Raw genomic sequence first — 12,828 nt, 5'->3', positions numbered from 1 at the left:
ACAGTATCTTTGTTGACTTCATTTCTGTTGGCCTTTGGGACCAAGGTGACAGATCTTGCTTCTCTCTTTCTGGCCACTCCATTGTAAATTCATCTTCCCCACTCAGCCAGAATATTTTGGAGTTACCCAAGGCATGGCCCTAGGCTATGTCATTCTCCTCTCTGTACTCTATCTCTAGGTGATCCCCTGAAGATGACTCATGTATATTACTCTCGCTCAGAGTTCCTCTCTGAACTCTATGGCCGTGTAATCAGTTGCCTACTTGACATGCCTCCTTGGGTGCCTCAGAAGTACACTAAATTTCTCATATCTAAGGCTGAATTAAAAATCCCCTCAAGGGCTTTCCTGGTGGCCCAGTGGTTGAGAGTCCGCCTGCCGATGAGGGGACACGGGTTCGTGCCCTGGTCCGGGAAGATCCCACATGCCGTGGAGCGGTTAGGCCCATGAGCCACGGCCGCTGAGCCTGCGTGTCTGGAGCCTGTGCTCTGCAAAGGGAGAGGCCACAACAGTGAAAGGCCCGCATACCGCAAAAAAAAACAAAAAAACAAAAAAAAACCCTCTCAATATAACCCAACCCAACGCAACCTAGTTCACTCTTAGTATTTTTTAAAATTTCAGTGAATGGCAACACCATCTATCCTATTGTACAACTCAGGATATTAGGAGCCTACTTCTCCCACTTATACTATGGCTTTTATTACAACTTGGTATTAAATGTCATATTGAAATTGATGAGCCTTTTAAAGGTGAGAACAGGGAAATTTGAATTACTCTGGATATTCCTTTAATAAATCTGGAAATTTTCAGTATTGCATCAACAGAAGATTCTACTGGGATTATAAAAATAAAATTTATCAACCATTGCACGTATAAAGTTAAAAACATTATCTTTTGTTTTTCTCTATTTGCTAGTAAAACTCTTCAGATGACCAAGCAGTTGTACGTTTTACAGTTTTGTACATGTGCACATTGTAAATGACTCCTGTTTTATAATTTAGCAGATATAAAGAAATACAGTAGGTTAGCTGACCCTCTCACCAGCATGTCTGAGTTGCTGGAGGAGGCAGTCTTTAAGTGTTGTCTTATCCTGGAAGTTGTAGATTCTTTGATTTTTTTGGTATGTTCTCTTGACTCACATCTTCGATTCTCTCTTCATCTACATAATCAGTGTGATCCACATTCCTCCACCTACTTGTATTTATCAGAAGATGAGAATGGGCATAGAGGAGAGGAAGCTTAAACGGTGGTGGACATATGGGAAATAATATCTCTTGAGTTTGTACTCTGTTCCACATACTATGCTAGATGTTTTATATATGTTAATTCACTGAATGTTATCTTCACTATGCTCCCTGTGTAATTACCTGGATTTTACCTTTAAGACTTAGAGAACTTAGATAACTTACTTAGAATCACATACCCAGTAAATGATAGAAAATGCATGAGTTCCTGACTCCAAGGTTTCTGTCTGTTTGATCACAGTAATTGCTTGATCTTATGATTTTAACAGTGTTCTTAGGAGAATAAATTAGACAGGATAAGTATGTCAAGCAGTTCAGGGAATGAGTCCTGTTTAACCCAAGTTCTGTCACCCCTTTGTTATTAATGGAGTTTTTATTGTTAGCTTCAGGGTATAATCTTGAAAATGTTAAGCATATTTATATAACTAAGTAGTCATTTTGAAATCTCATTAATTTAGACATTGGTAGGGTTGAAGTTTGTCTTTGAATCATATGTTAAAATATTTTGCTAAACAAATAGTCTGAAAGGGATTCTACGGTAAATGTTTGCATTTCATTTTCTTAATATTTCTTAAACATTTCCATTTTTTTTGTGTATATGTAAATATATATGTCTACATATATTTATTTAAATATATGATTAAAAGCAATTTTTATCTAGTTTCAAAAATAGATTTATTTTTACTCTGCAGACATTTATAGCTTCATATACTGTGTTAGTTAAAAGTAATAAAACAGGGACTTGCCTGGTGGCGCAGTGGTTAAGAATCCCCCTGCCAATGCATGGGACACGGGTTCTATTCCTGGTCTGGGAAGATCCCACATGACGCGGAGCAACTAAACCCATGCACCACAACTACTGAGCCTGCGCTCTAGAGCCCACGAGTCACAACTACTGAGCCCACGTGCCACAACTACTGAAGCCCGCGCACCTAGAGCCCGTGCTCTTCAACAAGAGAAGCCACTGCAATGAGAAGCCTGTGCACTGCAGTGAAGGGTAGCCCCCACTTGCCACAACTAGAGAAAGTCCGCATGCAGCAACAAAGACCCAACACTGCCAAAAATAAATAAATAAATAAAAAAGTAACAAAACAATAAAACAAAACTACATTTTTTCCAAATACTAAAAATATCCTATATTAGATAATTTACATTCTTAAATTATTTCTAAATTAATGGAATTATGTGAATGTTTACTTAATAGAAATAGCATTTGTGTTCCTATGAAAATATAACATGAGGGACTAATGTTAAAACCTTTAAATTTGGGTTTAACATAAATTTCTCCAAAACATCTTATAATAACAGTGAAAAAATAAACGATATGAGAAATCATTTGATAGCTTTGAGTCCTATAATTGAATAATATAAAGTGAAAAATGAACTTAAAGAATGGTTTTTATGTGACATTAAATTCACACTAAGAAACACAGAGTTTTAGCTTATATAAATGATGCAGGTCTCAGTTGAAGTACAGCTATTGCAAAATTTTATTTAAAAAATAGGGTGGGGCTTCCCTGGTGGCGCAGTGGTTGAGAGTCCGCCTGCCGATGCAGGGGACACGGGTTCGTGCCCCGGTCCTGGAAGATCCCACATGCTGGGGAGCGGCTGGGCCCGTGAGTCATGGCTGCTGAGCCTGCGCGTCCGGAGCCTGTGCTCCGCAACGGGAGAGGCCACAACAGTGAGAGGCCCGCGTACCGCAAAAAAAAAAAAAAAAAAGGGTGGGTGAAAGGAATAAAACCAACCATTTGAAATGGTATAATTTTAATAGAACACAAAGCGTCACTCTAGTATACATATCTTTGCTCAGTACTTCCAACGCATTTTTATTCAAATTGAAATAATATCCATCTTCTCCTGATCTATGATCCTTGACTACTGTATTAGAAAATAGTTTATGGGAAAATATACCAAGCAAATGTCATTTATGACTCATTGGCATAAAGAGCTGGTAATGTTACTATTGGTTTTAATGCTTAGTTTGATTTACAAAAAGTGAATGATTATTCAGTTTTGTATTATGCTGTACCATTATCACCCAGTACTTAAAAATACTTTGTACATTATAAAATCATAACTCTTAGAGCCATGCAAAATCTTAAGAGATCACTTGATTCAACCTCCTTGTCTTTCAAATTATGTGACATCTGAGGGCCAGAAATTTTAAGAGACTTGCAAAGATTCACATCTGGCTTGTAGTGAAGGTAATACTTGAACCATCTGGAGTATTGTTCTGGTTTGCAAACTCAGGTACCTTTTATTTTTGTCTCAGAATTTTTAGATTATATCCACTAGGTGCTATGAATACAGTGAAAGGTTAAGACACATACGGTCACATGTCTCATGAAGCTTACACTTTTGTAGAGTAGACCAGTACAAAACAGGACATTAACAATTGTGATAATTGCTGTGAAACAAGGAGTTCAGATAGAAGAATAACAGAGGAGTACCCACTTAAGATAGGTGGTCAGGGGTCTTGTAGGAAATGGCAGTTTTGCTGAGACCTGAAGGACAGAAAGTGCCCTCCAAGTGAAGAATGCATGGAAAGAGTAGTCAGAAATAGGGAGTAAATAGCACCTGCATAAGTCCTGATCCCTTCAATGTTTTAAATTTATTTATAGCTTCTTGTGCATCTTGTATTATACAATCATGCATTTATTATAATTTTCTTCTTCTTGAAATATTTATAGCTTTTTTGCTCAATGGTGTTATAAGCATATAAAATAATTATAGTGTGTTACATAGTGATTATATAACAGTATTGTTTAAAAAGTAATTATTGAACAAAAGCAAGATGTTAATATATTTAGTAGGTCCTTGTTGATTATCTATTTTATATATAGTAGTGTGTATACGTTAATCTCAAACTCCTAATTTATCCCTCCCCCCTACCTTTCTCCTTTGGTAATCATAAGTTTGTTTTCTAAGTCTGTGAGTCTATTTCTGTTTTGTAAATAAGTTCATTTGTATCACCTTTTTAGATTCCAGATATAAGTGATATTATATGATATTTGTCTTTGACTTACTTCACTTAGTATGATAATCTCTAGGTCCATCCAAATTGCTGCAAATGGCATTATTTCATTCTTTTTTATGGCTGAGTGATATTCCCTTTTATGTATTTCCTAATTCTTGGTGTTAGGATAGTGTCTCAGAATGTCTAAGTGATTGCTGATATGACATAATAGATATTTAGAACTCCTGAAGAAGAATTTAAAAAGGCCTATTTCTAAAACAGATTATTTAGAAACCCAAGGTATATGAGATCATAGAAACCTCATGTTACCACAGGAAGCAGCAGTGAAACTTTTTGTTTCGGCCGTGCTGTGCGGCCTGTGGGATCTCAATTCCCCAACCAGTGACTGAACCTGGGCCACGGCATGGGTGAAAGCACTAAAACCTAACCACTAGACCGCCAGGGAACAACCACTGATACATATTTTTAAATTAAATTTTAATGGAGATAATTACAGATTGGCATGTAGTTGTAAGAATTAATACAGAGAGATCCCATAAACCTTTTCAGTTCCCCTTAATGGTAGCATCTTGCAAAACTATAATATAATATCATAATCCAATATTAACATTGATACAGGCATGGTTTGGAACATTTTTATCTCTGCAAGGATCCCCCATTTTGTACTTTTATAGCTACACTGCCTTCTATCTCCCACCCCCTCCTTAACACCAGTTAAGGGCAACCAGTAGTCTATTTTCCATTTCTATAATTTTGTCTTTCCAAGAATGTTATATAAAATAGAATCATAATGTATGTAACCTTTTGAGATTGTCTTTTTACATTTATTGTAATTCTCTGGAGATTCATCCAGGTACTTTCATTCCTTTTTACTCTTATGTAGTATTCCATAGCATGTGTATTAGTTTCCTAGGACTGCCATTTTGAAGTACCACAAACTGGGCAGCTTAAAAAAAGATATAAATTTATTCTATGACAGTTCTGGAAGCCAAAAGTCTGAAGTAAGGTCTTGGCAGGCTGGTTTCTTCTGGGCTCTAAGGGAGATTCTGTTCCATGCCTTTGTCCTAGCTTCTGCTGATGGCCGGCAGTTCTAGGCATTCCTTGGTTTATAGAAGCATCACTCCAATCTCCGCCTCCATCTTCATATAGTGTTCTGCCTGTGTGGTCTCTTTTCTGTATCCAGATTTTCTTCTTCTTACAAGGACATCAGTCATGGATTAAGGACCCAACCATTCCAGTATGACCTCATCTTAACTAATTACATCTGCAACAACCCTGTTTCCAAAACGGCCACATTCTGAGGTTCCTGGGGTTAGGATTTGAACATATCTTTTTAGAGGACACAATTCAACTCATGACTGTATAGATATATCATAATTTGATCATTCACCCTGTAGAGAATATCTGGTTTGTTTCTGTCTCCATATAGCTTTCTTTTTACTGTCTCCATATAGTTTTGCCTTGTACAGAATGTCATATAATTAGAATCATACATTATGTAGCCTTTTCAGATTGGCTTCTATCACTTAGTAATGTACATTTAAGGTTCCTCCATGTCTTTTTGTGGGCTGGTAGCTTGTTTCTTTTGAGCAGTGAAAAGTATTCCATTGTCCAGATATACCACAGTTTATCCATTCATCTGCTGAAGGACATATTGGTTGCTTCCCAGTTGTGGCAGTTTTGAATAAAGCTGTTGTAAACATTCATGTGTGGGCTTTTATGTGGACATAAGTTTTTGACTCCTTTGGCTAAATACCAAGGAGTATGATTGCTGGATCATATGGTAAGAGTATGTTTAGTTTTGTAATAAACTACCAAACTGTCTTCCAAAGTGACTATACCATTTTGCATTTCCACCAGTAATGAATGAGAGTTCTTGTTGCTTCACATCCTCACCAGCATTTGGTGTTGTCAATGTCCTGGTGTTTGGCCATTCTCATAAATGTATGATGCTATCTCATTGTTCTTTTAATTTGCATTTTTCTGATGGCATATCATGTGGAGCATTTTTTCATATGCTTATTTGCCATCTGTATATCTTCTTCAGTAAGGTATCTGTTAAGGTCTTTGGCCCATTTTTTAATCAGTTTGTTTGTTTTCTTGTTGTTGACATTTAAGAGATCTTTGTATATTTTGGATAACAGTCCTGTATCAGATGTGTCTTTTGTAAATCTTTTCTCCTAGTATATGGATCTCCTTCTTTTTTTTTTTAAATCAATTTTTAAAAATTGAAGTATAGTTGATTTACAATGTTGTGTTAATTTCTGCTGTACTGCAAAGTGATTCAGTTATACATATATATTCATTCTTTTCAAAAAATATTCTTTTCCATTATGGCTTATCACAGGGTATTGAATATAGTTCTCTGTGCTATACAGTAGGACCTTGTTGTTTACCCATTCTATATATAAAAGCTTACATCTGCTAACCCCAAACTCCCCCTCCATCCCTCCCCAAACCCCCTACCCCTGGACAACCCCAGTCTGTTTTCTATTTCTGTGATTCTGTTTCTGTTTCATAGATAGGTTCATTTGTGTCATATTTTAGATTCCACATATAAGTGATATCATATGGTATTTCTCTTTCTGACTTCACTTAGTATGATAATCTCTAGTTGCATCCATCTTGCTGCAAATGGCATTATTCCATTCTTTTTTTATGGCCGAGTAGTATTCCATTATTTTTATGTACCACATCTTATTTATCCATTCATCTTTCGATGGACCTTTATGTTGTTTCCATGACTTGGCTATTGTGAACAGTGCTGTTATGAACATAGGGGTGCATGTATCTTTCTGAATTACAGTTTTGTCTGGATATATGCCCAGGAGTGGGCTTGCTGGATCACATGGTAATTTTATTTTTAATTTTATGAGGAACCTCTGTACTGTTTTCCACAGTATCTGCACCAGCTTACATTCCCACCAACAGTGTAGGAGGGTTCCCTTTTCTCCATGCCCTCTCCAGCATTTGTTGTTTGTAGACTTTTTTTTGTGGTACGCGGGCCTCACTGTTGTGGCCTCTCCCGTTGCAGAGCACAGGCTCCGGACGCGCAGGCTCAGCGGGCCCAGCCACTCCACGGCATGTGGGATCCTCCTGGACCGGGGCATGAACCCGCGTCCCGTGCATCGGCAGGTGGATTCTCAACCACTGTGTCACCAGGGAAGCCCTGTAGACTTTTTAATGATAGCTGTTCTGACCAGTGTGAGGTGGTACCTCATTGTAGTTTTGATTTGCATTTCTCTGATAATTAGCAATGTTGAGCATCTTTTCATGTGCCTATTGACCATCTGTATTTTTTCTTTTGAGAAATGTGTATTTAGGTCTTCTGCCCATTTTTGAATTGGGTTGTTTGTTTTTTTGTTGTTGAGTTGTATGAGCTGCTTATATATTTTGGAAATTCAGCCCTTGTAGGCTGCATTGTTTGCAAATATTTTCTCCCGTTCTGTAGGTTGTCTTTTTGTTTTGTTTATGGTTTCCTTTGCTGTGCAAAAGCTTGTAAGTTTGATTAAGTCTCCTTTGTTTATTTTTGTTTTTATTTCTGTTGCCTTGGGAGACTAACATAAGAAAACATTGGTACAATTTATGTCAGAGAATGTTTTGCCTATGATCTCTTCTAGGTGTTTTATGGTGTCTTGTCTTACATTTAAGTCTTTAAGCCATTTTGAGTCTATTTTTGTGTATGGTGAGAGGGTGTGTTCTAACGTTGATTTACATGTGGCTGTCCAACTTTCCAGGATCACTTCCAGAAGAGACTGTCTTTCCCAATTGTCTTTTATGTATTAGTAACTTACTTTCAGTAGTGCATGGCACAGTTCATTAAGATATTAATACACTTTATTATGTTGAGGTAAGTTCCCTCTACGCCTACTTTCTGGAGGGTTTTTAACACAGCCAACATCGTTCTCAATGGTGAAAAACTGAAACCATTTCCTCTAAGATCAGGAACAAGACAAGATTGTCCACTCTCACCACTGTTATTCAACATAGTTTTGGAAGTTTTAGCCACAGCGATCAGAGAAGAAAAATAAATAGCAGGAATACAAATTGGAAAAGAAGAAGTAAAGCTTTCATTGTTTGCAGATGACATGATACTATACATAGAGAATCCTAAAGATGGTACCAGAAAACTACTACAGCTAATTAATTAATTTGGTAATGTAGCAGGATACCAAATTAATGCAAAGAAATCTCTTGCCTTCCTATACACTAATGATGAAAAATCTGAAAGAGAAATTAAGGAAACACTCCCATTTACCATTGTAACAAAAAGAATAAAATACCTAGGAATAAACGTACCTAAGGAGACAAAAGACCTGTATGCAGAAAACTATAAGACACTGATGAAGGAAATTAAAGATGGTACAAACAGATGGAGACATATACCATGTTCTTGGATGTAAGAATCAATATTGTGAAAATGACTATACTACCCAAAGCAATCTACAGATTCAGTTCAATCCCTATCAAAGCACCAATGGCATTTTTCACAGAACTAGAACAAAAAATTGCCCAATTTGTATGGAAACACAAGAGACCCTGAATAGCCAAAGCACTCTTGAGAGAGAAAAATGGAGCTGGAGGAAGCAGGCTCCCTGACTTCAGACTCTACTACAAAGCTAGAGTAATCAAGACAGTATGGTACTGACACAAAAACAGAATTATAGAGCAATGAAACAGTATAGAAAGCCCAGAGATAAACTCACGCACATGTGGTCACCTTATCTTTGATAAAGGAGGCAAGAATATACAATGGAGAAAAGACAGCCTCTTCAATTAGTTGTGCTGGGAAAACTGGACAGCTACATGTAAAAGAATTAAATTAGAACACTCCCTAACACCATACACAAAAATAAACTCAAAATGGATTAAACACCTAAACGCAAGGCCAGACACTATCAAACTCTTAGAGGAAAACATAGGCAGAACACTCTATGACATAAATCACAGCAAGATCCTTTTTGACCCACCTCCTAGAGAAATGGAGATAAAAACAAAAATAAACAAATGGGACCCAATGAAACTTCAAAGCTTTTGCACAGCAAAGGAAACCATAAACAAGACGAAAAGACAACCCTCAGAATGGGAGAAAATATTTGCAAATGAAGCAACTGACAAAGGATTAATCTCCAAAATTTACAAGCAGCTCATGCACCTCAATATCAAAAAAGCAAACAACCCAATCCAAAAATGGGCAGAAGACCTAAATAGACATTTCTCCAAAGAAGAGGTACAGACTGCCAACAACACATGAAAGGATGCTCAACATCACTAATCATCAGAGAAATGCAAATCAAAACTACAATGAGGCATCACCTCACACCAGCCAGAAAGGCCATCATCAAAAATTCTACAAACAATAAGTGCTGGAGAGGGTGTGGAGAAAAGGGAACACTCTTGCATTGTTGGTGGGAATGTAAATTGATACAGCCACTATGGAGAACAGCATGGAGGTTCCTTAAAAATCTAAAAATAGAACTACTATATGACACAGCAATCCACTACTGGGCATATACACTGAGAAAACCATAATTCAAAAAGAGTCATGTACCACAATATTCATTGCAGCTCTATTTACAGTAGCCAGGACATGGAAGCAACCTAAGTGTCCATCAACAGGTGAATGGATAAAGAAGATGTGGCACATATATACAATGGAATATTACTCAGCCATAAAAAGAAAAGAAATTGAGTTATTTGTAGTGAGGTGGATGGACCTAGAGTCTGTCATACAAAGTGAAGTAAGTCAGAAAGAGAAAAACAAATACCATATGCTAATACATATGTCTGGAATCTTAAAAAAAAAAATGTTTCTGAAGAACCTAGGGGAGGACAGGAATAAAGACATAGATGTAGAGAATGGACTTGAGGACACTGGCGGGCGGGGGAAGTGTAAGCTGGGACGAAGTGAGAGAGTGGCATGGACATATATACACTACCAAATATAAAACAGATAGCTAGTGGGAAGCACCTGCATAGCACAGGGAGATCAGCTCGGTACTTTGTGACCACCTAGAGGGAATGGGATGGGGAGGGTGGGAGGGAGACGCAAGAGAGAGGGATATGGGGATATATGTATATGTATAGCTGATTCACTTTGTTATAAAGCAGAAACGAATACACCATTGTAAAGCAATTATACTCCAATAAAGATGTTTAAAAAAAGGTATTAATACACGAAGTATGATAGCATTCCCAGAGATATTCCTCACCGGCACTGCCTGTTTTCTTGTGGCTTTAATATGGGTGAATTAATTTGAAATTCCTATTACGGACAGCCTCCAAGGGCTAAAAGATCACTATAAGGTAACATGTGGCCTGTGTAGTTCTCTAAAGGAGGAATGGGGAAGTCTACTGTCTTTATAATGATGTTATGGGGAAGATTTGGGGACTTACACTCATTTCCTTTGTCCTTATCAGAACATCTTTCCCCAGCTCTAAAAACACACCCCTCACAATTTGCACACAGCTTGGTTCCAGGCTGTCACCTTGAGTTGGTTTATTTCACTCTAGGCACAGATCTGACTTATCTATGTTCCATTTAAGATTTGAAATAAAGTAAGATTCTCCTTCAGTCATATCAATTCAGTTTAGGCTCTACACTTCTGGACCTAAGTGTCTGTACTTTGTGAGGTAGATGGTTTAACTGTAAAATAAAATGAATGCTATATATTGTAATACATTTGAAAGCATCTTGAATTTGGTTTTTGCTTCTAAACATTTCCTTCCATTTTGTTAATGCTAACATTTAATAACTACTGTGATGACTCAAAATCTGTTTAGTTTCATAATTCTTATGATTCTGAATGACTCTTATAAAGAGGAAAATGAAAGAAAATAGGAGCAAAATATACATATATATAGTTTCCTTTAAAGCCTTTATTTCTTAAAGAAGTTGAAATAATTTATATTAATCTGTTCTCTTTTAGTATTGTACTTCTGCTAAGCCAAAAACAGACACTTGAAGAGCTAAAACAGTCAGTCCAGCAGCTGAGATGCACTGAGGCAAAGTTTACAGCACAGAAAGAATTGCTAGAGCAAAAAGTACAAGAAAATGATGGGAAAGAGCCACCTCCAGTAGTAAATTATGAAGAAGATGCGCGATCAGTTACATCTATGGTAAGCCAAAGAGTAATCAAATGAGAAAGTTGAAAGAGTAGTATATAGGTAATAAGTGAATACAGAAAGTAATTCTGGTTGCTATAACAAATTATTACTCTTGTTAATATGCAGGTCCTATTAAACTTGTTTGTAAATGCAAAATAGACTTGTCAGTCACCTCAGGTCACCTGGAGAGCACTTTCAGGAACCACCTGTAGAGTCAAAGGAAAAAGCTCTTCTCTTGCCTTCAAAACTGAAAACAAAGACTGCAGTTGTTTTTATTCCTGGGAGACAGCAGGAAGGTAGGGTGTTATTCTTAGATAGAAATAAGAAATAAGGAGAAAGATACTTATTAATTTTTTTTCTTATATAAGAACAGTAGAATTTATCTGAGATTGATGATGTGTTTATTGTTTTCACAATACAAAACACTGATTTTTTTAAAGATGATTTTTTCTTATAAATAGCCTTAAACTACAATAAACACATTTAAATCTAGCAACTAGAAATTCAACTTTATTTTATACAGATTTATTAACTGTTTAAGGATGCCTAGTTTAATTACTTTCTCTCTCTCTTCCCCTTCCTTTCTTCCTGCCTTTATCTTATGTTGGTGGTTTCTATCAGGGGGCAGTTTTGCCCCCCAGGGGTCATTTGGCCATGTCTCCAGACATGTTTGGTTTTCACAGCTGGTGGATGCTATTGCTATCTCGTGGGTAGAGGCCAGTGATGCTACTAAATACCCTACAGTGCACGTTACAGCTCATCCCTTCTTACTCACAACAAAAACTTACTCAAACCAAAATATTAATAGTGCCAAGGTTGAAAAAGCCTGAGCTGTATCCTTGGATTTTTCTGTGGGTAACTGTATGCAGTCCGTAAATAGAACTATTATATTATAGTTAATTATGCTATAGGTGATATTTTAGTAATTTTTAGTTTACGTGATTCTAAATAGTACAATTAGATTGTTAAATGGATTCAAATGTCTCCATAGGAAAAAAAGACTGCATTTGAAATGTCCAATTCTAGATAAATCTGGATATGAATAGGAAGTGTTTAAATTATTGTGGTTATTACTATTTTTTATTAATTGAGCCATAGTGATCTATATATTACATTGTGAATTATGGATTATAATTCTTTGCTGTCCTTTACTGTCCTACCAGACAATAAAGATCTTACCATGTAGACCAGGGACCCTACTGGAGTAATTTTCTTGGTTCTTGAGTTTTGATAACTAACATGCATTTTTTTCAGAGGAACTTCTGAAGGTTTATTCTTTTGCTTGGCTTTGAAACCTTAGTTAGTAAATCTTTTGCTCTCTAAGTGTGGTTTATAGCATTTCCTTGTCCCCATGTGGGTGTGGAATTGGTTACTTCATAGCCTTTTTTAGTGGCAGATAGGTTAAAACGGGCTACCTAATTTATTTTAAGTAATTATGTATGCAGATGACTCATGTTGGCATTATTATTATAGAATAAAAGATAGTTTTTCAAGTCACTAAAT

At 36.6% G+C, this 12,828-nt stretch overlaps 1 protein-coding gene across 17 annotated transcripts in view; it reads left to right on the top strand.

The window, feature by feature from the left end:
* The window catches only part of FER (FER tyrosine kinase), a 622,960-nt gene that overhangs the window by 293,344 nt on the left and 316,788 nt on the right, over window positions 1–12,828 (top strand). For all 17 annotated transcript variants that reach the window (XM_004267438.3, XM_049707502.1, XM_033423747.2 and 14 more), the window contains one exon: window positions 11,148–11,337. In XM_004267438.3, the coding sequence (XP_004267486.1) occupies window positions 11,148–11,337 (190 nt within the window). The remainder of the gene's footprint in view (window positions 1–11,147; window positions 11,338–12,828) is intronic.

This window comes from Orcinus orca, chromosome 3 (genome assembly GCF_937001465.1).
Source record: "Orcinus orca chromosome 3, mOrcOrc1.1, whole genome shotgun sequence".
NCBI lineage: Eukaryota > Metazoa > Chordata > Mammalia > Artiodactyla > Delphinidae > Orcinus > Orcinus orca.
Note: the sequence above shows the minus strand (reverse complement) of the source record. Positions and strands in the feature narration are given on the sequence as shown.